Raw genomic sequence first — 27,908 nt, forward strand, 5'->3', positions numbered from 1 at the left:
CATTGTTCTTCTGTACAACTCGTAGTACAAAGTGAAAGGTTTGAGTAATGGACTCAGATGGAGGAAACATGTCTGCCAGTGGTGGAAACCTATTAGAAAGCTCATAATTAAAACTATGGTCTTCCATTCATAGTTTCACAGGAACACAAACAGTGTTTCTGAACTCTGCCACCACCGCTAGAAGTAATTGGAGGTACTTCAACTCCTGCTCCTTATAAAGGCCGGAGGTTCATGACCAGGTGCCTTTCGAACCATCAAAACATGTCCCTGATGGTCTAGTGGTAAGAGGCTCGGGTTCAATTCCCGGTCAGGGAACTAAACTATTGCATTCTGTCAATAAAAGCCAAATTTGCCAACACAGATAGCATCCAGGTGAGAATGAATCCGCCGCAGATTATGCACAATCCATGTCAGTTAAGTTAAATGGGCAGGTTATTGGGGTCACCTGAGTAAAGGTGTGAATTGCTTTTTTCTCACATTGGCTCATTCAGACAATATCATCGGTTTTTTATATGGGGCTGGCAGGAGAAACTCCAGAGAAAATCCTGAGCCTCTCCCTCGAATATTTGTGTTCTCATACACAGCCCATCCGGTCTTCCATTCACAGTTTCACATGACCCGAGCAATGTTTCTGGGCACTGCCACCACCGCTAGAAGTAGTTGGAGGTACTTTAACTCCTGCTCCTTTTAAATGCCAGAAATTCCTGAACAGCTGCCTTCGTGAGCATGCCAGCTGTCCCTGATGGTCTAGTGGTTAGGATCCGGCGCTCTCACCGCCGTGGCCTGGGTTCGATTCCCGGTCAGGGAATTAATCTATTGAATACTTTGAATACAATTGCTTACATATGTTAAATTGACAGGTCTTGAGTTAGGGTTAGGGTTAGGGTTAGGGTCAAGGTGTGAACGACTGATGAGTAGTGAGTAGTAAGTAAATCACAGAATGTTCTGATGACTGTCCCTTGGTAGGTGAATACTAAAGGAATTACAGAATGTTCATGGGATAATTTCACAGCTTCCACAGATCAAGCCCTGCAGAAGTTACAACATGTGCAGAAACATGAATGTTTGCATTGTTCTTCTGTACAACTCGTAGTACAAAGTGAAAGGTTTGAGTAATGGACTCAGATGGAGGAAACATGTCTGCCAGTGGTGGAAACCTATTAGAAAGCTCATAATTAAAACTATGGTCTTCCATTCATAGTTTCACAGGAACACAAACAGTGTTTCTGAACTCTGCCACCACCGCTAGAAGTAATTGGAGGTACTTCAACTCCTGCTCCTTATAAAGGCCGGAGGTTCATGACCAGGTGCCTTTCGAACCATCAAAACATGTCCCTGATGGTCTAGTGGTAAGAGGCTCGGGTTCAATTCCCGGTCAGGGAACTAAACTATTGCATTCTGTCAATAAAAGCCAAATTTGCCAACACAGATAGCATCCAGGTGAGAATGAATCCGCCGCAGATTATGCACAATCCATGTCAGTTATGTTAAATGGGCAGGTTATTGGGGTCACCTGAGTAAAGGTGTGAATTGCTTTTTTCTCACATTGGCTCATTCAGACAATATCATCGGTTTTTTATATGGGGCTGGCAGGAGAAACTCCAGAGAAAATCCTGAGCCTCTCCCTCGAATATTTGTGTTCTCATACACAGCCCATCCGGTCTTCCATTCACAGTTTCACATGACCCGAATAGTAATAGTGATATAATAATAGTAATTATAACATGTACACATGTATAAATATGTGTATATAGACTTATGTATACAAAGAATATACAGAGAGTATGATATATTTTATAATTTCCACTGTGATATGGGGGGGAGGGAATAAAAGGGGCTGGGGTTGACTGATAGCCAGGCTAGTGCCTTAAAGGCACATGGGTGTGTGGAAATATGGGTTGGTGACTGGTGATGACTGGCAAAGTTAATGTGCCTCATCTGTTATTGAGTCATTTTAGTTTTTAGATAGCTCATATTTGCCTATTTTTTCAAGAACCGTTTTGTTTTACTAATTCCTACTGGATATTCAATCACATGGTCTAATGTTGGACTACTTTATTCTGGCGCTTTCTTTCTGTGACTCGTTTAGGCCTACTTGGCCTGGCCTTCTTTTAATTGGCGTTATTTTGCATTGACTTGTTTTCATGTGCAAGCCTTCAATAAATATAATAAAAGTAATTAACAGTTTACACTTGTGTTATTTATAGGAAATGTGTTTTGTTGGCACCTAGTCTATTTTGTTGCATTTCTAATTTATAAATGTAGGCTACTTGCATGGATAGGAAAATGTAACGTTTTTAGAGGGTAACTGTCTCCTGCTTTAGGCTATGTAATTTTAGGCCTCATTGTGAGGCTATTTTGGTGCCGATGCAATTTCTTATTGATGTGTAGGCCTTCATGAATAATTTCAAATAACCTACCTATCCATGTGTTGAGTCAGTGTTTGGCCTTTTCAGTCCGAAAGTGTAATCCGGCCCCCTGAGGTCTTGCTTGAAAAAATCTGGCCCCCTGTCCAATTTCACCCTGGCATCCCTGGTCTAGTGGTAAGAGGCTCGGGTTCAATTCCCGGTCAGGGAACTAAACTATTGCATTCTGTCAATAAAAGCCAAATTTGCCAACACAGATAGCATCCAGGTGAGAATGAATCCGCCGCAGATTATGCACAATCCATGTCAGTTAAGTTAAATGGGCAGGTTATTGGGGTCACCTGAGTAAAGGTGTGAATTGCTTTTTTCTCACATTGGCTCATTCAGACAATATCATCGGTTTTTTATATGGGGCTGGCAGGAGAAACTCCAGAGAAAATCCTGAGCCTCTCCCTCGAATATTTGTGTTCTCATACACAGCCCATCCGGTCTTCCATTCACAGTTTCACATGACCCGAGCAATGTTTCTGGGCACTGCCACCACCGCTAGAAGTAGTTGGAGGTACTTTAACTCCTGCTCCTTTTAAATGCCAGAAATTCCTGAACAGCTGCCTTCGTGAGCATGCCAGCTGTCCCTGATGGTCTAGTGGTTAGGATCCGGCGCTCTCACCGCCGTGGCCCGGGTTCGATTCCCGGTCAGGGAATTAATCTATTGAATACTTTGAATACAATTGCTTACATATGTTAAATTGACAGGTCTTGAGTTAGGGTTAGGGTTAGGGTTAGGGTCAAGGTGTGAACGACTGATGAGTAGTGAGTAGTAAGTAAATCACAGAATGTTCTGATGACTGTCCCTTGGTAGGTGAATACTAAAGGAATTACAGAATGTTCATGGGATAATTTCACAGCTTCCACAGATCAAGCCCTGCAGAAGTTACAACATGTGCAGAAACATGAATGTTTGCATTGTTCTTCTGTACAACTCGTAGTACAAAGTGAAAGGTTTGAGTAATGGACTCAGATGGAGGAAACATGTCTGCCAGTGGTGGAAACCTATTAGAAAGCTCATAATTAAAACTATGGTCTTCCATTCATAGTTTCACAGGAACACAAACAGTGTTTCTGAACTCTGCCACCACCGCTAGAAGTAATTGGAGGTACTTCAACTCCTGCTCCTTATAAAGGCCGGAGGTTCATGACCAGGTGCCTTTCGAACCATCAAAACATGTCCCTGATGGTCTAGTGGTAAGAGGCTCGGGTTCAATTCCCGGTCAGGGAACTAAACTATTGCATTCTGTCAATAAAAGCCAAATTTGCCAACACAGATAGCATCCAGGTGAGAATGAATCCGCCGCAGATTATGCACAATCCATGTCAGTTATGTTAAATGGGCAGGTTATTGGGGTCACCTGAGTAAAGGTGTGAATTGCTTTTTTCTCACATTGGCTCATTCAGACAATATCATCGGTTTTTTATATGGGGCTGGCAGGAGAAACTCCAGAGAAAATCCTGAGCCTCTCCCTCGAATATTTGTGTTCTCATACACAGCCCATCCGGTCTTCCATTCACAGTTTCACATGACCCGAATAGTAATAGTGATATAATAATAGTAATTATAACATGTACACATGTATAAATATGTGTATATAGACTTATGTATACAAAGAATATACAGAGAGTATGATATATTTTATAATTTCCACTGTGATATGGGGGGGAGGGAATAAAAGGGGCTGGGGTTGACTGATAGCCAGGCTAGTGCCTTAAAGGCACATGGGTGTGTGGAAATATGGGTTGGTGACTGGTGATGACTGGCAAAGTTAATGTGCCTCATCTGTTATTGAGTCATTTTAGTTTTTAGATAGCTCATATTTGCCTATTTTTTCAAGAACCGTTTTGTTTTACTAATTCCTACTGGATATTCAATCACATGGTCTAATGTTGGACTACTTTATTCTGGCGCTTTCTTTCTGTGACTCGTTTAGGCCTACTTGGCCTGGCCTTCTTTTAATTGGCGTTATTTTGCATTGACTTGTTTTCATGTGCAAGCCTTCAATAAATATAATAAAAGTAATTAACAGTTTACACTTGTGTTATTTATAGGAAATGTGTTTTGTTGGCACCTAGTCTATTTTGTTGCATTTCTAATTTATAAATGTAGGCTACTTGCATGGATAGGAAAATGTAACGTTTTTAGAGGGTAACTGTCTCCTGCTTTAGGCTATGTAATTTTAGGCCTCATTGTGAGGCTATTTTGGTGCCGATGCAATTTCTTATTGATGTGTAGGCCTTCATGAATAATTTCAAATAACCTACCTATCCATGTGTTGAGTCAGTGTTTGGCCTTTTCAGTCCGAAAGTGTAATCCGGCCCCCTGAGGTCTTGCTTGAAAAAATCTGGCCCCCTGTCCAATTTCACCCTGGCATCCCTGGTCTAGTGGTAAGAGGCTCGGGTTCAATTCCCGGTCAGGGAACTAAACTATTGCATTCTGTCAATAAAAGCCAAATTTGCCAACACAGATAGCATCCAGGTGAGAATGAATCCGCCGCAGATTATGCACAATCCATGTCAGTTAAGTTAAATGGGCAGGTTATTGGGGTCACCTGAGTAAAGGTGTGAATTGCTTTTTTCTCACATTGGCTCATTCAGACAATATCATCGGTTTTTTATATGGGGCTGGCAGGAGAAACTCCAGAGAAAATCCTGAGCCTCTCCCTCGAATATTTGTGTTCTCATACACAGCCCATCCGGTCTTCCATTCACAGTTTCACATGACCCGAGCAATGTTTCTGGGCACTGCCACCACCGCTAGAAGTAGTTGGAGGTACTTTAACTCCTGCTCCTTTTAAATGCCAGAAATTCCTGAACAGCTGCCTTCGTGAGCATGCCAGCTGTCCCTGATGGTCTAGTGGTTAGGATCCGGCGCTCTCACCGCCGTGGCCCGGGTTCGATTCCCGGTCAGGGAATTAATCTATTGAATACTTTGAATACAATTGCTTACATATGTTAAATTGACAGGTCTTGAGTCAAGGTGTGAACGACTGATGAGTAGTGAGTAGTAAGTAAATCACAGAATGTTCTGATGACTGTCCCTTGGTAGGTGAATACTAAAGGAATTACAGAATGTTCATGGGATAATTTCACAGCTTCCACAGATCAAGCCCTGCAGAAGTTACAACATGTGCAGAAACATGAATGTTTGCATTGTTCTTCTGTACAACTCGTAGTACAAAGTGAAAGGTTTGAGTAATGGACTCAGATGGAGGAAACATGTCTGCCAGTGGTGGAAACCTATTAGAAAGCTCATAATTAAAACTATGGTCTTCCATTCATAGTTTCACAGGAACACAAACAGTGTTTCTGAACTCTGCCACCACCGCTAGAAGTAATTGGAGGTACTTCAACTCCTGCTCCTTATAAAGGCCGGAGGTTCATGACCAGGTGCCTTTCGAACCATCAAAACATGTCCCTGATGGTCTAGTGGTAAGAGGCTCGGGTTCAATTCCCGGTCAGGGAACTAAACTATTGCATCCTGTCAATAAAAGCCAAATTTGCCAACACAGATAGCATCCAGGTGAGAACGAATCCGCCGCAGATTATGCACAATCCATGTCAGTTAAGTTAAATGGGCAGGTTATTGGGGTCACCTGAGTAAAGGTGTGAATTGCTTTTTTCTCACATTGGCTCATTCAGACAATATCATCGGTTTTTTATATGGGGCTGGCAGGAGAAACTCCAGAGAAAATCCTGAGCCTCTCCCTCGAATATTTGTGTTCTCATACACAGCCCATCCGGTCTTCCATTCACAGTTTCACATGACCCGAGCAATGTTTCTGGGCACTGCCACCACCGCTAGAAGTAGTTGGAGGTACTTTAACTCCTGCTCCTTTTAAATGCCAGAAATTCCTGAACAGCTGCCTTCGTGAGCATGCCAGCTGTCCCTGATGGTCTAGTGGTTAGGATCCGGCGCTCTCACCGCCGTGGCCCGGGTTCGATTCCCGGTCAGGGAATTAATCTATTGAATACTTTGAATACAATTGCTTACATATGTTAAATTGACAGGTCTTGAGTCAAGGTGTGAACGACTGATGAGTAGTGAGTAGTAAGTAAATCACAGAATGTTCTGATGACTGTCCCTTGGTAGGTGAATACTAAAGGAATTACAGAATGTTCATGGGATAATTTCACAGCTTCCACAGATCAAGCCCTGCAGAAGTTACAACATGTGCAGAAACATGAATGTTTGCATTGTTCTTCTGTACAACTCGTAGTACAAAGTGAAAGGTTTGAGTAATGGACTCAGATGGAGGAAACATGTCTGCCAGTGATGGAAACCTATTAGAAAGCTCATAATTAAAACTATGGTCTTCCATTCATAGTTTCACAGGAACACAAACAGTGATTCTGAACTCTGCCACCACCGCTAGAAGTAATTGGAGGTACTTCAACTCCTGCTCCTTATAAAGGCCGGAGGTTCATGACCAGGTGCCTTTCGAACCATCAAAACATGTCCCTGATGGTCTAGTGGTAAGAGGCTCGGGTTCAATTCCCGGTCAGGGAACTAAACTATTGCATTCTGTCAATAAAAGCCAAATTTGCCAACACAGATAGCATCCAGGTGAGAATGAATCCGCCGCAGATTATGCACAATCCATGTCAGTTAAGTTAAATGGGCAGGTTATTGGGGTCACCTGAGTAAAGGTGTGAATTGCTTTTTTCTCACATTGGCTCATTCAGACAATATCATCGGTTTTTTATATGGGGCTGGCAGGAGAAACTCCAGAGAAAATCCTGAGCCTCTCCCTCGAATATTTGTGTTCTCATACACAGCCCATCCGGTCTTCCATTCACAGTTTCACATGACCCGAGCAATGTTTCTGGGCACTGCCACCACCGCTAGAAGTAGTTGGAGGTACTTTAACTCCTGCTCCTTTTAAAGGCCAGAAATTCCTGACCAGCTGCCTTCGTGAGCATGCCAGCTGTCCCTGATGGTCTAGTGGTTAGGATCCGGCGCTCTCACCGCCGTGGCCCGGGTTCGATTCCCGGTCAGGGAATTCATCTATTGAATACTTTGAATACAATTGCTTACATTGTTAAATTGACAGGTCTTGAGTCAAGGTGTGAAAGAATGATGAGTAGTAAGTAGTAAGCAACATGTCCCTGATGGTCTAGTGGTAAGAGGCCCGGGTTCGATTCCTGGTCACGGAACTAAACTATTGCATTCTGTCAATAAAAGCCAAATTTGCCAACACAAGATAGCATCCAGGTGAGAATGAATCCGCCGCAGATTATGCACAATCCATGTCAGTTATGTTAAATGGGCAGGTTATTGGGGTCACCTGAGTAAAGGTGTAGTGGTTAGGATCCGGCGCTCTCACCGCCGTGGCCCGGGTTCGATTCTCGGTCAGGGAATTAATCTATTGAATACTTTGAGTAAAATTGCTTACATATGTTAAATTGACAGGTCTTGAGTCAAGGTGTGAACAACTGATGATTCCTGGAATTCATTGATCCATCCTGCTATTTTATGAGAAATAAGGTCCCCGGACGTTGCCGTGTAGATGGTTTGTGAGCTGAATGGGGAGAGAACACGACAGTGCATTGTAGCTTGCTTAAAGTTGATATCTTAAACAGGCTCGTCTTTTACATGATGGTTATATTATGTCGACAAAGATGTCCTCTTTCACTCCTGCTTCAAACAATCTGTCTTCGCGTAAGTACTTCTTTAAGTCATTAGATCAAGTGAGTTTCTTGTTATTTGGAGGTTGTTGCCTTTTCACTGCTTTTGACTTTACTGATATCATCTGTTACCCATCAACTGGCTGCATCCAAGGTTCCTTTTCACGATGCCATTTTCTTAGCTAAAACACTATGTAAGACCACTTCATTTTTTTTCATTAAGCTGACGTTTTTATCCAAAGCGACTTACAATAAGTGCATTCTACCCCGTGGGTACAAACCCAGAACAACAAGAATCAAGAAAGTACAATTTTTCCAAAATTAAGCAAAACTACAAAGTGCTATAAGTAAGTGCCGCTTAAGTGCTACTAAATTGTTAGTTTCAAAATTTTTTAGTTTTTTAACAATTTTTTATTTTATTCAAGGTATAGTCGGAAGAGGTGTGTTGTTAGTTTGCGGCGGAAGATGTGTAAACTTTCTGATGTCTGGATGTCGATGGGGAGCTCATTCAACCATTTAGGAGCCAGTACAGCAAACAGTCGGGATTTTGATGAATGTTGAGCTCGCAGTGAAGGAGCAGCGAACCGATTGATTTGATTCCCGGTCAGGGAATTAATCTATTGAATTGGAATACAACTGCCTACATATATTAAGTAGACAGGTCCTGAGTCAAGGTGTGTACGACTGATGATGCCTGTAAGTCATAGATCCATCCTGCTATTGTATGAGAAATTAGGTCAACAGAAGTTGGGGTGTAAATGGTGTGTGAGCCTAATGGGGAGAGAACATGACAGTGCTTTGTAGCTTGCTGAAAGTCGATGTCTTAAACAACCTCCTCTACTACATGATGGGGTTCCAGGTCGATACGTGTCATACAGATAAGATTGTACAATAAAGCAATAAATCTGTCTTCATGAAGAAGAATGTAGTAGTCTGACACCGACTCAAGCTAAGTGAATGGTCACCTGAAAGAAGTCACTGTTTTAATAACCTTCTCAAAAGTCAGTGCAGAGAAATATCGCAGTGATGCTAGAATACCTGCTAACAGTGAACACATTTAGCTCATAAATCATTAATTGAAGTATTTACGACTTTATCACCATTTTCAGGGAATTAGTTCAGGTAAGTATCTTGCTAGTTAGAGGTTGTTGTTCACTACTTGTAACTCTTAATAATATCCGCTGACACCCAGCCACTTTTCACTATGCCATTTGTTTGCTAGAACATTATCTCCATTTTAAGACGTGACCTGTGGAGTATGTCAGCATTATTCCCTCCGGACTTTCTGAGGAGGTTGCTTCTTACTAGGGAGCTGGCAGGAGAAACTCCATAGAAAGTGTGGAGCCTCTCATTCGGACATTTGTGTTCTCACTTACAGACCCTCCAGAGATTCTCCAGAGTTCAGTGCATGTCTGAAAGCAACTTATAATATACTTATGCTGGCCTTGAGGGCAGAAGAAATACGACTCCTTGTGTGAGAAACTGATGGGTAAAAAAGATATCACTTTAATGAAGACATCACAGCTGTCCATGTCATTTTATAGGTATGACATAGACAAAAATGAAGTAGGTAAAAAAATACAGTATAAGATAAATGTAATTTAGCAGACAATCCATCCCTGTAGTTATTACAATATGGTCGTGCGTTAACAGTCCCGTCATTACGGTGAAGCAGCAGAGGCCACGCCTCCCCTGTGTAATCCTCCATGGACGGTGAGCAGCTCCTCTCCATCATCATCTGCGGGAAAATGCGAGCGATGGACGGGAAGAGAATGTCCGCCCGGGCTGCTCCCCCTCTCCCGCAGACATGAGCGGGCCCCCGGCTGCCTCCTCGGCCCGCAACAAGTCGCTCTCACCATGCGGATCCACTGCAAAGTAGTTGTGATCGCCGTGTGCTTCGGAGTTTTCCTACTTTTGTACTTTTTGGGGGGCAACGCCGCGTTCGATCCGCTGCTGAAAGAAGTTGTGCAGAAGCAGGAGGAGGACCGCAGGACTTCCCCGGCGCCCGCTCAACTCGGCCGCGATGTCTCCGCGAAGTTTGCCGGGAAAGCGGCCGCGGGAGTCGGCGTGCGCCCGGAGGATCCTCCCGGGGTCCGGAGGGAGGATCCTCCCGGGGTCCGGAGGGAGGCGAAGGCGCTGGTCGGAGGCGGCAGCGTGCATGTGAAGAGGTGAGCCGAGTTAGTTTCTCTCTCTCTCTTGTCTGTCGTGATCTTTTCCTACACGTCTCTGCCTAATAACACAGCAGATCTACTACTCCTCTTTGCTTCTTTCCTCTAGTTAGTGTCAGTGTTTCATGCTTCCTCCACACAAACGCCTCGTCTGTCAACAGATAGACTTCACATCCTGCATACGTGCATCTGCTCGGCTGCGTTTTACACCCACTGTCTGTCCTCTGGTTTAATGCTCCGTGAATCATTATAATCAGGAGGCTGCTTAAATATGTGGCATAGATGTGAGTAGGGAGCATGACTAATGTGATTATGTTGGAAATGTTGGCACCATTCTCACAGCAGCACAGCAGAATGATAAATCATCACCTGACCTCTAAATCTGGATCATTTGACCCTTGGTGTTTCAGGCCTCTATTTTCTGACCTCCCATTTACCAAAGGTCACCTTGAAAGACGTAAATGGATGTTTAATATAGATGTAAATATTAGGGACGGGAATCGGCAGGGACCTCCCGATACGATACTATCACGATACTTAGGTGGCGATACGATATGTATTGCGATTCTGTAAGTATTGCGATCGATAGTACGATTTCCTGCGATTTCTTTTGGTTATTTATTTATTTTTTTAAATACTGGACCATGGATAAATGTTGAATCACACCTTCAATACAACACAGTCAAATTCACTTAGAGCTTTACAAGTTTTATTTCAAATATTAACATTAACTTAATGACTGCCGGGCAGCCAATAGAGAAAATAAATAAAAATGTGCCCTTTTATTGTATAGCCCCTGTCAACTGCACACAAACTGACAGATTAAGAAATGTATGCCACTTAGGCTACTTTTAAACAATAAATAAAAGGTAAATTAAATAGAATGAATAAAAGTTTACTTAAAATTTAAACTTTGAAATAAACAAAAAGTAGGCTATTGTTGTTTGCATGTAGGAGATGCAAAGCTAGTGCTTGGGTATATTTAGATTCTTGTGCAAAAACAAGAACTGGTCAACATGCTCTGGGGTGATGTTGCTCCCCCCATATACCCCCCCCCCCATATAAACCAATAAATATGTTTTTTTAATTTTTTAAAAATGCTTGGCGATTTAAAATCGTCATTCACAAGAATCGCGATTTGTAACAGAATCGATTTTTTCCCCTATCCCTAGTAAATATGCACCGAATAGTTTCACTGCAGCATCTGTGAGATATTGGAAGCGACACAAAAAGGAAACCCATCCTGTTGACTGCTCTCGCGTCAAAGTCTGCCAAAACGTGTCTGTGGTGGAGTGAGGAGCTCGTCAGGTGTGATTCTCCTTTTTTTCTGTTTGAAAAGTGAAGCTGTTCTGTGACAGATGATCTGATGAAGACAGCGTTTTGTCACAGTCTCCTCAAATGTTCAAGCAAAGGCAAGAGTCTGTCAGGTGCTATTTCTGTCCAAGGATGGAAGCATTCTGTTGTGTCTCGCCGCTTTTCTAATTTCAGCCTCACACATCCCTTCTGCGTTTCCTCCTCGGTCGAATGCCAGCCATGCCACAGCAGCCACAGTGTGGTTGTCGGAGATACCTTCTCCGCCAGCAGCCGGTAATATGTATTCTGCTCCAGAGCCCGGCTGGGGAGGATGGGGACACTGCTCGGTAGATAACGGCCATCAAGGCGTTACATAGAGGAAGGACCTTTACGTCCTCTCAGAAACCACAATCCCCCGTGTGTGCTAAGCGCTGATAAGAGGAATGGGGTGGAAGGGGTCACCAGTGGCTGTAGCTATTAAAAAAAAGGAAAGAAAGAAAACACTTAACCGCTTTGGAAAACGCTCAAGACTGACTGCTGCAATTGGTGGAAGCACGCATGTGGCTAGAGCCTCCAAGAACTTTTTCTGCCCGAGATAATCTGATCATTTTTTGTTGTTGCCGAGAATAAAAATCAGAGGAATCTGAACAATAGGATGTAGTTTTCAGGTTGGAGACGTACAAGCCTTGGCAAAGTGGTCAATACTAATATTCATCACGGGAATGGATATAAATAGGGAGCTAAACTGTGACTTTGGGGAAAGCCTTTTAATTATGTCTCTCATATCTGTTGACACACACTGTGGACATCTGCAAATCAGAGCACCGGACAGATTTCCTGTGTGGCGTGCTTAATGGACAAACATCCCTGCTTTTCCTAATCATATCATTTCCTCTTGACACTTCACACTACTTCCTGTGTCCAAAAATAGAAGGAAGAGCTCCGGCTACCAGACAAAGGATTAGTCTACTAATCCATAACAAATCAAGCACAAATCATCTGAAACAATTAATTGTCATTTATCAAGTACTATGCCACAAACTTTTCAGGTTTCAGAATCAAAAATGTGAGATTTTGCAGATTTTAAATAGAACCTAACCGCATAGAATTTAAATGTTTTAAAACCATGATTTGGAACTATGAATCCTGAAAGAACGTGAATTCAGACATTTTAAACATAAGATATAATCTCATCCTTTCTGCATTGTTGTAATTGTTGTCATATCAGCAAACATGAACAGGAAAGGCTCTTATCAGCCAATTTTTATCTGCCAACAGATAAATCGAGGCCTTGTGCTGAAGGAATAATCAGTTGATAAAACATATCAACATATTAAATGACAATGTTGGTCAAATGTATGTAATATTGACTGCTGATAAATACATTGGAAAATGATATAAAACCGTAATTTACAAACTGGCAGTCTTTACGTGCAGGATACAGATTCCTTCACAGTGATCCCTTCATTACTGTCAGCAGATGCAGAGTAATACAGACGTAAACCGTCTGTCTGCTTTGTTACTTGGAATTACCGTCTGCATCTGCAGGATTAGATGACTGTTGATACTTTGTGTTGAAACAAATCCCCTGGCCTGTCACTTCTTGTATAGTTATTCCTCTCAGTAAAAGAGTCTGTCTCTCACAGTGGCATTATGCATACCTGTAAAAATGTCATCGTACATGACTGAACACTCTCTCGGCGCGCTGCGTGAAATCTCCCTGCTCGCCTGTGTATCCTGGCCAGAGAGGCTGCTTGTGTGAGCCTCATCAGCAGCACTTGTGTGTCTTATCTTGGCTAACTAACTGTTTAAGTTAGTGGTGGATGAGTCATGAATAATGTGGAAGGAGAGTCTAGAAAGACAGAGTGTCTGCTTTGGGTAAAAGCCAACATGGCTGTAAAGCAGGATTTGAAGGCCAAAGCTTAGAAAGTGACCAATCATGCCAAAGTGTTTCCCTGGAAGGATGAAAATAACAGTTTCTGTTAACAGAGCTGAGCCACTGAAACTAATTCAGTTACAACTTGTATGATCACTTAAAAGTAATTTATCTAGCAAAATGTCAAACATTAGCCTTTGTAGTTGGGTTTCTCTGTTAAAGATATGTTTGGAAACTTCCTATTTTGGGGTTTGGAACAAAACAAGGAAAATAATTGATGATTTGTAACCAATCTGTGGCATGTATAGATTAAAGAAATTCATTGAAAGGAAACATAGTTGGTGATTAATTGCTGTTAAGAAGTCGCAGACCATAGACCTGGTGGTGCTGTTGCTTTGTAGTTCACAGTTCAGTCTGTTGTCCGTGTTTGGACCTTTGGAGCTTATTCTGGTTTATTCTGAGCTGACTCATGAATTCAAACATGATAGAACATTAAAGGGAGGCTCAGGCATTGTAGAGGATGTGTTTCGTTGACGACCTTTTGCAAAATAGATCGATTGGTCATGTTTCTTGGGACATATCCAACTTCGGTTCTACGGTTTTGAGACACAGTTTACATCTGATACTCCACTGATTGTTTAGTGATGAGTATCCTCCTTGGGAAAGAAACAAAGTTTCTAAATGATAGTTTCTAAAGTGTAACACATTTATTTCACAAAGCAATCAGGGTATGTTTTGACAACCATAGCATACACATTAGTTTCCCTGGAGACAATGAATCACTTATGCTACAGTAACTGGGATTTTCCAGTCTGAGCAAATTTGAAAAATCATTGGTGTCCTGGTGACTTCTGTGGACCGTAGTAAACGAGACGGTGGGGTATATTTACACTTTGATGGTGTTGAGACAACACCAGTGTGTTTTGTTCTTTAAAAACTCTTATTTGCTTCTGCCACACTGACAATACTCGTTTTATAAGCCATACGTCTAGGGGCCGTCTAGCAGAGTGTAGCTAACAGAAAACAACTGTGCCCCTGCAGAAGCTTTCCCTTCTGGTTTTGACTCGATAGATTTACTGCATGAACGTGGGAAGGCTGCTGTAGAAGAAGAAAGCAGGAAAAGCAGAACGTGACCATTTTGGTTCCGACTTTTACTTTTTCTGCTTGTGTCCTCGATCTTCTTGTATGTATAAATATGTTGGTTGTCTACTAATCTGTGTTTGAGAAGGACAAATAAGAGGGAAGTAATGGATCAGTTATTGACAATTGACCAATGAATCAATCTTTTAAAATGATCGGCCAGTGTTGGCAGGTTGCATGATTTGAATTTGGGAGGCATGTGCTGTGTCCACATGCTACACAGCTGCAAAGGCTTCCAAGTTTGCACGTGTTTGCAAAGAGCAAGAGCAAGAACCATGCAGCATTGGCCCTCAGAGTTTATTTTCGTAATTCCACAGTAATTATTTTGTTCACGGGGCGTAATCAGCCAAAGGAAATTGGATATTGAACCGTAGATCAGATTTGTTTGGTACACAATCCAGGCAAATCAAAGTAACTCTCTTTTAAAACGTGCCTACAAAATTTCAACAGGTTTCATCAGCCCGTCTTGGCTGAATTATGAATTGGATTGATATGGCATTTTTGGTTGAGGTGATTTAGCTGGACATCCTGATGATTGCAGATCACCGAGCAGGGTAACGTAAATGAAAAACAGATTGTCTGCAGTTTTAGTCTTCTGGTTGTGGCCACGTCATCAAATGCTCACGAACAATCACGTGAGATCTGGGCTCAGTCTGGAGAAATATCTGTTACGAAACAGAGAATCTTCACACAAAGAGGAAGGGCACGATGGCAGCTTATTGTTTGATATCCATTTTTTCCAACTAGTACAAGTTTGATACAATTCCCCCAAATGACTTATATGTTACCTGTTATATGATACCTCAAATGTACTCTTTTGCTCTTTTCTCATGTACATGTACTTTTTTCTTTCCTGCTATCATTTGTAAGGCTCGCCCTTGGTCCTTTGTGGGCCTCTTTTTTGCTTACTCTGCACTGCAGCCAGTAATGCACTCATTCTTTTGGTACCTCTTCTGAGCTTTTTCTGACTGCTTCCAGATGTGGGGAGCACTGCCATGACACAGAACATCATGTCTGCAGCCCAGGCTTCATACAACAAAGGAATTTCTCCCTTTTTTTTGTTTTGTCATCCAATTTCATGGCGAAATCATTTCCAGGGCAGCTATTTTGCATGACTAAATGCAATATAAATACATTTGTGTGGGAGATATGGATTGCGTTTTCTGTGGAGGGGAAAATAGGAATGTGTGTTCAACAACCTTGACAGCGCATCGGCCTTTGAAGCATGGCGGACAGATTTCTCAGCACCTTCTCATTCATCCTAATCTGCGGTTCATCATTGTCCCTTAGCCAAGCAGAAAACGAAGTGTCACGCTTGGAGACTGCCCTGTAACCCACCTGTCAAATTTCACTTTTTTCTCTTCCCATCCATTTTATGGTTGACTCTTTGCTTCCTCCAGGCTCAGAGGAAATCCATTTTCTTTAGGAATGGCGCGGTCTTTAGACGTAAAACCATTTGCCTTCCCACTGTGCTCCCAGTAAACGCTCCACGCTGAAACAAAAGGTTCTCTGTTCTTTTTTGTCTTCTCTCCCTCGGGCTATGAAAATATTTACGTTGAACATGTTATTACAGCCAGCTTCATGTAGCGTGTGTACGTGTGTGGAGGACATGAAGATAATATTGGCCCTATAGCTCGAGGCTCTGCTATTGTATGTGTGTTATCGTAGTGGGAGATATTCTGCACCACTGAGTGTATTTTAACTCAACAGCAGCACTATCGCTGCACAGAGAGCAAGTTTTCACATCACATGAATGACCGCTCTGCCTTTGAGCATGGAAGAACAAAGTCTGATGGGAATTTGCACAGTGAGGTAGAATAGAAGAAGAATTGGTTCTGTGTGTGTGGCAGTGTGGATGGATAGTGTTGAGCATTGTGCGAAGGCTCAGTTGTCAGGTCTTTCTGAGACGTCCTTGACTTTGCACCTGATCTATCTAACAGCAGGATGAGTGTGGGAATGGGCTATGTTCCTGAATGTGTCCCTTGTCTCATAAAGTCCAAAATGAATGTCTTCACTGCTGACATGCTCATGAAGTGACATGCCATTAATATACAACAGTGCCATGTTGGCAAGTGTGCTGCTATGCTCTGATACTCGATGCCTTTGGATGGAAGTATACTTTGCTATATCCCCCAATCTGTGTTCAGTTTGGATGAATACAGGCTTTCTATTTATTCATGCAATGATGCGTCTATGGAGAGCCCTCAACCTGGATTCATTGGGATTCTTGTTCACATCAATACACTCTTGAGCTATTTCTGTTAAAGCCTTATTTATTCTGATATGAACAGCATTTTATGGTGACCACTATTAGCCAACTTTAGCAGGCATCATATCAGTGCTACATTGTTGTTGTTTTAGCATTTTTTACGACTCTTATGAATATATTGTAAATGCAGAAGAAGCTATCTTACAGTATTAAAAACATTTTTGACCAGCTAAAAGTGGGGATATCTTCAGCTTTATCAACTTACAAGTATCTAGTGAGCTGTAGCTTATTACTTTCATTATTACCTACATTCATTGAATATTACATGCAATGTAAAGTACTTTTGCTACTTTACTACATATTAACACTCGTTAATATGCCAGCTAGTGGATATATAAAACAGACCATTTACCCTAGTGAACAGTAGTTGGTATTGAACTCTTCAGTTAAGCACATAATATCACTATTTAGAGCTTAACCTTGTACTATCTCTGATTTGGGATGTTAGCTCAAGATAATCCAATTACCAATTAATAGGCCTATGAATGTAATACTTTATTACAATAAAGTTGAACTAAAGTGATTTTTCCTATGGAACGTCTATATAAAATGACTTAAGATTGTTTTGGAGGAAAACAGCTGTATAGGCTGAAGTATAAAAAACAAAAAAGTAAAATAAATCAAAATAGGGACTGATAAATTGTTATTATTGCCCGGATAGCTCAGACCTACTACTAATTCTACCACGTAAATGCATGTTGGGGAGCAGCAGATCTTTGTTGAAACACTTCATTGAAATTGTCAGTAGTCAGTAGTCACCTTGTTAGGATGCTAAATTTATATTTATATTTGTATTGTGTGTTAAGCACTTTGAGCTGCATTTCTTGTATGAAAGGTGCTATACAAATAGAGGTTATCATTACTATTATTGTCATTTAAGTATGAATGGTGCACGACAAATTATTTTCCACTTGAACCATGCATCCACAACAAATGGTGCCTTGGGTTTGAATGTGATCTTAAGTACAAGCACGACACATCTCTGCAATGAGGGTGATTAATGAAAGGTTTTGTAAGTTTAAAGATTCAAAGCGAAGACATGCAAGACGTTAATAACCTTCTGCAGTTTCAGAGGAGGGTTTTAGTATCCCATCGTGTTCAAGTGCTGTTTTATGGGCTTTTTCACCACAGTGTCAGGACGTTTTAGGATTGAACATGCTGTCTTGCTGTGTAGCTTTGGGTATATTGTATAAAAAAAGTACAAGTAAATGCGTTCTATATTGCTATAAAATATCCGAATTTGTTGTCTTAATCAAACAAGAATTATCAAAGCTGTAACATGAAATTCTAAATCCCATATAAGTCCATGTAGGTTTCAGATTACATTCATCTTTCAGTACTTTTATTCTGTATGTTTTGACTCCAGTAAAGTCCAGTACATCTGTTGTGCCAAGTACAAATTACTCTTAACAAGCTACGCAGCCAATTTACAAGCGATGAGTGATGGAAACAAGGTTTGTAGAATAAGTGATTGTCAGCAGATCCGATCCCCCTCTATACCCCCCCACACACATGGCCTTGGCCCATTTAGAACAGACAGTACTTTTGGGTGGAGAAAACTGCACATCCTGCACATGATTTGTTCGATAAATGAAGCCAATTTTTTTTATCCCTTTTCCCTTGTTGTTACAAAGAGTTGAAAAGAAGACATACCACTGTAAAAGTGTACAGTTTATTACTTTACTGTACATTTCTTTCTTTCCCTTGTTCTTAACTGCACTTTACATCTCTATTTGCTTATGTCTCTTCTAGTAAACAACGGAGTGTCGTGGCCCGACCTGTGATGAGGCGCACTCGGGCTGAGGAGTTCATGCACTTGGCTGTGGTGGCTTGTGGGAATCGTCTGGATGAGACCCTGACCATGGTCAAATCAGCCCTCCTGTTCAGCCTCAAGAAGATCAAGTTTCACATTTTTGCAGAGGACCCCTTGGCCCCACAGTTTGAAGAAAGGGTGAGAAGACTTCAGTAGACTAAAGCCTGAAGTCCTTGATTAAATACAGCACTGACTTTCTTCTCAGTGTGCACTTCTTTAGAGGACGCTCTGATTTGTGATTTAATGCAGCACATGTAAAAAGCATCCGCTCTCATTGCAATACATGACATCAGGATCAGAGCACTTTTAACTTTGCCTCCGCGACTCCTCCCAGTACAGACACATAATGTTTTTACCTCAAGGCTGGGAAGTAATATATCACCAGGACACCCCGCAATTTCTCTGTGCACTTCAAAGTCACCTTTAAAGAGGTGCCTGGCATGTTTTTGATTAGTTCCACTGATACGGTAACTAACAGTGTGTTAAAGTGACTCCAATTAATGGACCTCAAACGGCACCTTAAACTGCTTTGAATCCAAACCCTGAACCTGTGAACTTACTGTCAAGCGCACGTGAATTATTTCCATGTGTGGAAAAATCCTCCCCCCGTGGAAGATGGGACTTTTTGGTAGTCAAGGCCCAGATAACACAGAGCACGTGCAGCAGGGAGCTAATGTCGAGAGGCAGTGTGAAGAGACGTGATGTGTGTTTTAGAAAAGGTTGGTCGCAATCTCTTTTGATCTCTCGTCCTTGTCAGCAGTAACCTCACCAACCGCTCGCAGCACTCTCACTCTCTTCAGGGCCAAACGGGTGAACTGTTGATTTCACAGGGATTCAGCATCTATTAGTGATACTCTGCTGACTTAAGGAATACATCCATACTACTATTTTTTCTCATTTGAAAGCAGCATTTTCAAACTAAAATTTTACTAAAATCTCTGTCCACACGAGTGATTTGGCTCCGAATCAGTTTTAATCTCCCTCCTTACCCCGTCTACACAGATTGCTAGAATGTTATTGCAGAACAGCTGTTAGTAAAGACAACAGGGTTAGCAATGCTTGTAATTGATTATCGATGCCTTCAACACTTAACTACTGCTGGTTGTTGTCTTCTGGAAGGGGCTCATGTGTTAGGAACCTGACGAATCAGAAAAAAGCTACATCATGACCCAAAAGAGCCAATCAGCAAGCGTCTCATTTCCTGCCCATCCAGACCAAAACGCAGCTTAGGAGTTTCAAACTAAAATGCAGCATCTAATTAAACTCTAAGAAGTTTGGACACCAGACATATCCGTAGCAGAGATGTTGAATTTTCAAAGGCTAATGTAGTTTAGTGTGGATGTAGCCTAAGAGGGTGTCTCCCCCTGTTTAGACTGTTGGTTTTTAAATAAAACAACAGCTGGCAGCTGCACCGGCTCAACACAGAGCCAGACTTCATTCTTTTAAATGGCCGGATTTATGGTCTAGTTTATGTTGATACTTCTGTGAAAGGAGAGAGAGATTAGCTTTCAGAATAATGATTGTTTACAGGGGTAAGAATTCCATTAGACGTTGCCTCTTTATAAAGTGTGATATGCTGCTTTACTTCCAGCTGAAGCAGTGGCCCCGCTCCATCTCCGCCAGGTTCCAGTACACCATCTACCCCATCACCTTCTCCGTGGGGAACGCAGACGAGTGGAAGAAGCTCTTTAAACCCTGCGCTGCTCAGAGACTCTTCCTCCCCGTAAGGCTGCAGCTTTTATCTCCTCTCACATCCACCGTCACCGTGCATAACGTGATTAGCTTGGGTTCAGAAAAAAATGTCATTAATTTATTTCATTTCTAGTCAAACAGCATTTTCCTACCCTTTCTTTTACTGGCGTATGGTTCTAATTAAGTATCGGCGTGTTAGGTGGTAATTTCACACCTTTTCATTTACTTAACAAATAAGCCGTCTCCAGGGACGTATTCCAGTAATTTCATCAAGTGGAGGTTGTGCCTGGCTATTGATTTTCTTTTTCTTTTGCCTTTTTAGGTTCATTGAAATAGCACTTAGCTTACTATGCATTTAATGAACATATTGCAGGTCAGATAGATCCATAGTTTTTTTTCCCTTGCTGCAGGGCAATCAATGGACAATTTCCATTCACTTAATTAGAACCACCTAGTCTTTTTATCTCTATATTAAATCATGTAAAGAGTGGACTGGATATGGTATGGTGAAGCAGTGTGGGATTATAGGAGTTGTTGTTTTGACCATCATTGCCCACAAAACTCGACCTAATGCGACTCAAATCATGTTTAAGTATGAGTTAATGCATTAAAGTTTTATTCATGTTATGCAGCAAACGGCGATAATATGTAATCTTTGCAATTAATTTGAGTACACACATATTCTGAACCTTGAGGATTCCATAAAGATCATGCTTTATCTGGTCTGTTTCACCACAGTTAGTGTAAAGGTTAAGAGCTTTAAGGGAACTTTGAAGCTAATTAGTACGTCCGGTCTGTTTTGTGGTTTACAATCCATTAGTGCAACCACACCATTTGCCAAGCACCATTTATACTGACAGAAAAATCTGTGTTCCTTCACACAGAGTCCTCATTACCTGTTATTACACAGCTGTGCACACATATTTTTAGGTTGTTGAAACATTGGTCTGCTGCTCTGTTTGGACTTGTTGGGATTAGTAGTAGTAGCTCATAGCACAAATACTATCTCTGAGTTCAGTACTCCCAGTAGCTCTGTCTGTATAAACTGAGCACACCAGACTTTATCGACCGAGTTACAATTGTACCAACTCGGCCACAGAGGCTGCCTGGAGCTCTGTCTGTGCTGCGTTTTCTAAATGGTAAATTGTGAGTGGAACACTGTGTGACAGCATGTGCTTAAACTATGAAGATAACCATAATACACTCTGTCATTATACCATAGTGGTAGTTATTTTGCTTGGTTTAAACTCTAAAAGTTTCTTCACTCAGAAAACTGGCTTCCTGGCAGTGTTGGAGTAAATAAAAACTATATTTATCTCGGCCAGACTTTATTTGTCTGCATTGAAGTCATAGCTCAATACCTCAGTTGATACTGGAAGTAATTATCTCAACAACCTAAATGTTTGTTGCTCTTCCACAGACCACCTCTGTCTCGATACTGACATCAGAAAGAAATTGTGAATCACAACATTGTCATAAACATCAATGAACTACACTGTTCAGTTGTCGACTCTTTGTGAAATGCTTGAACATTTCCACAATCAAATTTTGGTCTAATTTGTTAATATTTGACTGGTTAGTGTTAAAACCACCTTTTTTATGCAACTAGGGAGGTGTAGTATGACAAAGAGAGAAAATTTTGCTATTCTTTTCTTATTTTAAGTACAGCTACCTTCTACAAATTTTGCTGATTTAGCTCTATTTTAGCCATACCTCTCTGATCCAGGTTGAAGTATCTCAACAAATATCTGGTGGACTTGATCTAAGGTCACCGTGAGGTTGACATTTCGGTTTGGTCTTATTAACTGTCCACCATTTGTAGTGTAAAGACATGCATGGTCTCCTCAGGATGAGTTTTATTAACTGAGGACCGGCCTCACAGAGCTGCTAGCTGCGCTGTCGACTCTTAATTCTGCCGAAATACTGAAGCTGTGTTTTTTAACTTACTTCATCTGCATTTAAACATTTAGATGATCTGAGCTTAAGTGAACCTCATGATGCTTTTGCATACTTTATAGTTATGATTTATTAATATATGAGTCACTGTCTGGGAAAGCAAGCTGTTGGCAAGCTGTGTGCAGACGGGGAGTGTGTACCAACAGCACTTTTGTTCATGTAACTTAATTTTTGGGTGTTACATCATGTAATCTTGTCCATCCCGGTTCTTGTAGATGGGAGACTTGTCATAAATATTCTGCTGATGCCTGTGCTTGTGCTCACAGGTCATCCTGAAGGACGTGGACTCGTTGCTCTATGTGGACACAGATGTCCTCTTCCTGCGGCCCATGGATGACATCTGGAGCCTCCTGAAGTCCTTTAACAGCAGCCAGCTCGCAGCAATGGCTCCAGAGCACGAGGTCCCCAAGATTGGCTGGTACAGCCGCTTCGCACGCCACCCTTTCTACGGCGTCACGGGGGTGAACTCCGGTGTCATGCTGATGAATCTCACCAGGATCCGCGGCACACTGTTCAAAGTAAGAAGTCGTATTTCTGCTCCCTGTGATCGGTTGAAGTGAGCTGTGATGTTTCTTTTGCATTCTAAAGGGTTTTTTTCTCTCCGAGGTGAACTCACACAGGCTGAGTGCTCTGAGTGGGCTGTGATTGAAGCTTTCTGATTACCACGCTACCATCGCAGACTTGTGCCCTCGGAACTCAGTTTAGCAGCTCTCCAGTTTTCGACTGCTGCGAGCAGATTGCAAATGGAAGCTGGAATATAAATGTGCTCCTCCTTTGATGATGTGTTTTTGAAAAAGAAAAAAAAGGAGAAGGCTGCTCTCGAGCTGTTTTTCAAGCGAACGTTGTTGTTGGTTTTTCAGAACAGTATGATCCCCAGTGGCCTGTCGTGGGAGGATCTTCTACATCCACTCTACCAGAAGTACAAGAACCACATCACGTGGGGAGACCAGGACCTGCTCAACATTATCTTCCACGACAACCCAGGTGAATTCATGTTATATACTGTGAGCACACTGGAAACACATTATGCAAAAGCATAATGAAGGCTATTTATAGTCAAACTACCACATCTAGCTGTGTACGTTAAATTCCAGTCTACACACCTTTGTGTCACAAAAGGTCAATGTGTTTGCATAAATTACATCTTATTTACTCTAAATATACCAGCCTACACTATGAATGTTGATCAGTAAACACTGTGGCCATAAGTGGCAGCACGCTTCAGTGGCAAAACAAGTTCCAGCTGCAGCAGCCAGATGTGGGCATTAAGTGATCAGAGCCATCGGCAGAGCTGGCAGCGCTGGTGTTTGCTCGACAACACTGTGTTTGTTTTACATGGTATAGCTTTCAGCTCGATGCTGTCTCCAGAGGAAGACACATCAGTTCATAAACAATGTTCTGAACCGTTTTTGGCTTGTTCGACAATCAGGGAAACATATGAAAGCCTCCTCGCAATAAATGGGGAATAAAATGGAGCTGGCGTTTTGATTCGTGATGTTTTAAGTGTAAGAAAAACAACTGTATATTTATTAAGTTAATTTTGACACTTTTGGTCAGGTAATTTGTCCCATATTTGATCAGGATGTATCAATATAACGGGCTCAAATGAGCAACTTCATATGAGCAACTATGCAGACAGTCAGATTTTATGTTCATACTTACAGTAAATACAGATTCCCTCTGAGCAGGTGCAGTTTAATCACCCTCAGTCAATGAGCTGCTGCACTGGAGCAGTTGGTAGTTGATTACTTTGCTCATAGGCATCTCACAGTGTAAACAGATCAGTAGGTTTTCACTGTCTTTGTTTAGTGTAAATACTAAATGAGATTAGAGGGAAACATTCAGACTGAGAGACCATAAATAAGAGAATGATGCCGCTTTTCCTAACAGTCCATATTCCGTTCTCTGTTCTGTTTTCTTTATATTGATTTCCCTGTTAATTTGTTGGACACAGACTCCTGTAACTGGACTGGGCTATAAAGACGTTTTGATCATGATGTATAGTTTGCAAATAGAATTTTCTTTGCCTGTCACAGAGCGTAGTCTGATTATGACTCATGTCATTTTTAAGTCAACTCGTCCTAATAATCAAAAATGTCTATTTATATGGCAGTGTCTTATCCAGAATATTGTCTTTATCAGCTTAATATCAGCATATTGGTGTCCATGTAAATGTGTCCACTGAACCATTAGGATGTTATACTTCAGCATATTACATAGTTTTTTGTGTTATACATGTGTGTGACCAGTCAGACAGGTGAAGCCAGAGAAAGTCTCATTGAACAGCAGAGTGCAGAAACCTGAAAAAGGGTTTCACACTGTGAGAGAAACTCTCATTAGAATGAATGGGGTGATACTCTGGAACAGTGTTTTCATATTGATAGATCCACTGCGGGACAGCATATGCTCTTGGCTGTGCAGTGCATACATATTCTACTATTTTCCGGCTGGATATTTGAGTTTTCTCCTCACAATCAACACAGACGGTTTGTTTGACAAATCTTATATTCTCCAGTCATTCAAATGCAGTCGGGTTGATGTTGGTACTTTGTGAAATGAGGAAAAGGGTTACATTACGTATAAAGAAAGCGTTTTGAATCTAACCCCTGTTTACTGTGAGGACAGATATGTTGTCTGCTGTTGTTCAGAATTTCAACATAGATTTTTTTTTGTGAACTGAGGAATCACTTTAATTAAAATGTATAAGCCACTGTAGTCACTTTGCCGTCCTGGCAATCTCATTGGAATTTTCTCGAGTTATAATGAAAGTTTCAACAGATCTATAACTGTGTGTTTTTGTGTTTTGTGTTCTTTTTTTCCAGAGTGTCTCTTCATCTTCCCCTGCCAGTGGAACTACAGGCCTGATCACTGTATGTACGGCAGTAACTGTAAAGGGGCTGAAGAGGAGGGTGTGTCCATCCTCCACGGCAACCGCGGAGTCTACCATGACGACAAGCAGCCGGCCTTCAAAGTAGTCTATGATGCAATACATGATGTAAGTATTCCAGTAAGATATTCAGTTTTCACTGGCCCAAAGTGGTACTGATGCATAGCGCCCTCTGTTGAAACCCCAAACCCAGTGCAAGGTGGATGTAGTTGTGTATATACTTTATGTCCACTCACTGAGCACTTTATTAGGAACACCAAACTAACACTGGGCCTCATTTACCAATATCTTCTAATGAGTTTTTCTCTAATTTGTTCTGAAGAAAAACTCGACATCACATAAATGACGTGTTCTTAAAATGCAGACACGTGTGTCTTTGAAAATTGAAAGCAAGTCCCAGTTATTCCTGATTAGCATTGGTCAACGTCTGTCCACTGCCCATAAAAGGGTATGAAACCGCAGGGGCCGTAGGCACACACAGAAATCACAGAAATTAAGAATAAGAGTTAAGAAGACTTAAATGCGACAATGTAAAAAACAAGAATGTAAAGACTGCAAAAACATCACATCACTTCTGCAGATTTGTCAGATGCCCATTCAAGCTGCCTAGCTCCTGTTCTACCACATCCCAATGGTGTTCCACAGGATTCACGTCATGTTTATATTCATTAAAACCAAGAGACCTTTGTTTTGCGACCTGGTTCATCGTCATGCTGGAGGTAGCCATTAAAAGATGGCTACATTTTGGCCCTATAAGGTATTAAAGAGTACTGAGGTTGTGTATTAGAGGATTAATATAATGGATTATAATAAATTTACAATATATTGCTATTTTAGTAAGACACATATACCAATGGCTTTTTGAATTTGTCTGTGATTTATTTTCATCTGACTCTGCCAGGCCAAGAAGCAAATTTTCCAAAAATGTGCTAATGTTGACCTGCTCCTTTAAAGACATGAGCTCAGGAAAAGAGCAGCTTTGAGAATTTTCTCTCTTGCTCGTTTAACAATCTGGGTCAGTTTTTAAATTTAGAATTTGTTTGCTCTTTGAGTAGAGTCATTTCCCCCCTGCTCTGCGGAGATAAGCCTCTTATAGATGAGCTGTGTCGTAATTTATGATTAATAGAGAAGCCACCCTACCCCATCCCTGTTGAAGTAATTTGTATAAACTATGTGATATGTTCATTTAAAACCAATCATGAAATGAAGCAGCTCTGGGGGCAGAACTGACACAGAACTTTGATGTCTCTGTCTTCGCAGTTTCCCTTTGAGGACAACATGTTTCAGTCGCTCTTCTACCCCATCCAGAGCAAGTTCCTGGACACAGTCAACACCCTGTGCGGCAGAATCCCTCAGGTTTTCCTAAAGCAGATAGAGAAGACCATGAGGAAGATGTTTGAGGAGAAAGTGGTCAAACAAATCAGACCGCGACAATAACAGATGTAGAGAGAGGACTCCTCTGTTTTTTTTCAGACAATGCCAAGGACTGCTGTGCATTTTGTGTCCAACCAGCATCTCCCAAACAGGACTGGCGTCTCAGCCTTTTCAGTGTATTCAACACATGACACTTCATGGAAAAATGGTCTTATGAGCAATATGACCTTCTTGTGATGGTGTGGGGAATAAGACTATTGTGCACACAGAAGCATGCAGTGCTGGTCAGTGATGCTGTAGAATAGGTTTCACATACTGCCGTCTTATGATGTTCATCCCAGTTATATGAGTGGTGATGAAGTGAAAGAGAATGTTGGAAAGTAACAGTGGAGGAAAAGACAATGGATTATTTTTCAAGAATTATTATTATTAGCATCAGGTCTTCATCTCAAGTGTGAAAGCGAAAGTGAAAGAATGCTTTTGTCAATCCAGTGTTTCACAATAATATCTGTCTTCCTTATTTTTCCTCATGAATATAGTATCCACCAAAACAAGGTCAACTTTGGGCTTTGGAACGCTTTACTACCGAGAGTAGTAAATTCACAAACCACTCCTTTAAAAATCATGTGAATGTTTTACCAGCAAATAACTTGAACCATGAGCCTGAGTGAATGAGAGGAGCTGTGTGTTACTGCTCTGTTCTGCAGGAGCCAAATGCCACTGACAGTATTGAATACAGGTCAACAGAGAAGAATGGACTTTCATGTTACACACAGAATGTTGAAATGCACTTTCAAGAATGATATTAGGACTGGACTGTTGTTTGTACACACACAACATGAGACGCCGCACTGTCAGACTGAATCAATACCAAAAGTGCTAGCGTTTGGGAAGTGACATTCTACAGCAGATTATGTGCCATATATTCATGTCTGCCATGTTTGCTATTATATGAAAATGAGTGGTTTAGACGTGTGTGGTTGAGTGGGTATCTTAATTTGTAAAATAAAGTATGTTGTGAACACATGGGTCATATGTTTTAGCAGCATTACTTTAAATGTGGCTGAATTGTCTATAGTTATCAAATGATTCAAACTGGAAACTGAAAGTGGCTGAACAGTCATCTCGTGTTTCTGAAATAAAACAATGCAATGTCCGGAGTCTGCCTCTGCCTCTTTAACACAAATATGCAATTCATTGGAATGCAATTCAAAACTGTATTTTAGGAAAAAACAATATGGGGATAATTATTGCATTTTGAATGTCCACCTTCTGGTTTCATATGTTTTTGTGACAATATTTTTTACCAATGCTTTAAAACTGGATATAAACTGAATGTACCACTATAAGTACCGGTTGTTACAAAGTCCCTCAATTCTGTCCTTTCAGGTTTAT

General features: G+C 41.3%; 1 protein-coding gene and 5 non-coding genes across 6 annotated transcripts; all 6 read left to right on the top strand.

Annotated features, from left to right (window-relative positions):
• Positions 1-736: 736 nt before the first annotated feature.
• On the top strand, positions 737-808 carry trnae-cuc (transfer RNA glutamic acid (anticodon CUC)). Its single transcript has one exon. It is a non-coding gene; the product is annotated as a tRNA-Glu (tRNA).
• A 2,190-nt stretch (positions 809-2,998) lies between these two features.
• On the top strand, positions 2,999-3,070 carry trnae-cuc (transfer RNA glutamic acid (anticodon CUC)). The gene has a single exon. It is a non-coding gene; the product is annotated as a tRNA-Glu (tRNA).
• A 2,190-nt stretch (positions 3,071-5,260) lies between these two features.
• Positions 5,261-5,332, top strand: trnae-cuc (transfer RNA glutamic acid (anticodon CUC)). Its single transcript has one exon. It is a non-coding gene; the product is annotated as a tRNA-Glu (tRNA).
• Positions 5,333-6,304: 972 nt separating this feature from the next.
• Positions 6,305-6,376, top strand: trnae-cuc (transfer RNA glutamic acid (anticodon CUC)). The gene has a single exon. It is a non-coding gene; the product is annotated as a tRNA-Glu (tRNA).
• Positions 6,377-7,348: 972 nt separating this feature from the next.
• On the top strand, positions 7,349-7,420 carry trnae-cuc (transfer RNA glutamic acid (anticodon CUC)). The gene has a single exon. It is a non-coding gene; the product is annotated as a tRNA-Glu (tRNA).
• Positions 7,421-9,745: 2,325 nt separating this feature from the next.
• gxylt2 (glucoside xylosyltransferase 2) lies at positions 9,746-27,669 on the top strand. The gene is made up of 7 exons (XM_061070168.1): positions 9,746-10,213; positions 18,544-18,742; positions 20,196-20,327; positions 22,519-22,770; positions 23,113-23,236; positions 25,075-25,247; positions 26,400-27,669. Exons 1-7 carry the CDS (start codon positions 9,903-9,905, stop codon positions 26,574-26,576), a joined length of 1,368 nt encoding a protein of 455 aa, XP_060926151.1. The 5' UTR covers positions 9,746-9,902; the 3' UTR covers positions 26,577-27,669.
• Positions 27,670-27,908: the final 239 nt, after the last annotated feature.

Source organism: Limanda limanda, chromosome 4 (genome assembly GCF_963576545.1).
Source record: "Limanda limanda chromosome 4, fLimLim1.1, whole genome shotgun sequence".
Classification (NCBI taxonomy): Eukaryota; Metazoa; Chordata; class Actinopteri; order Pleuronectiformes; family Pleuronectidae; genus Limanda; species Limanda limanda.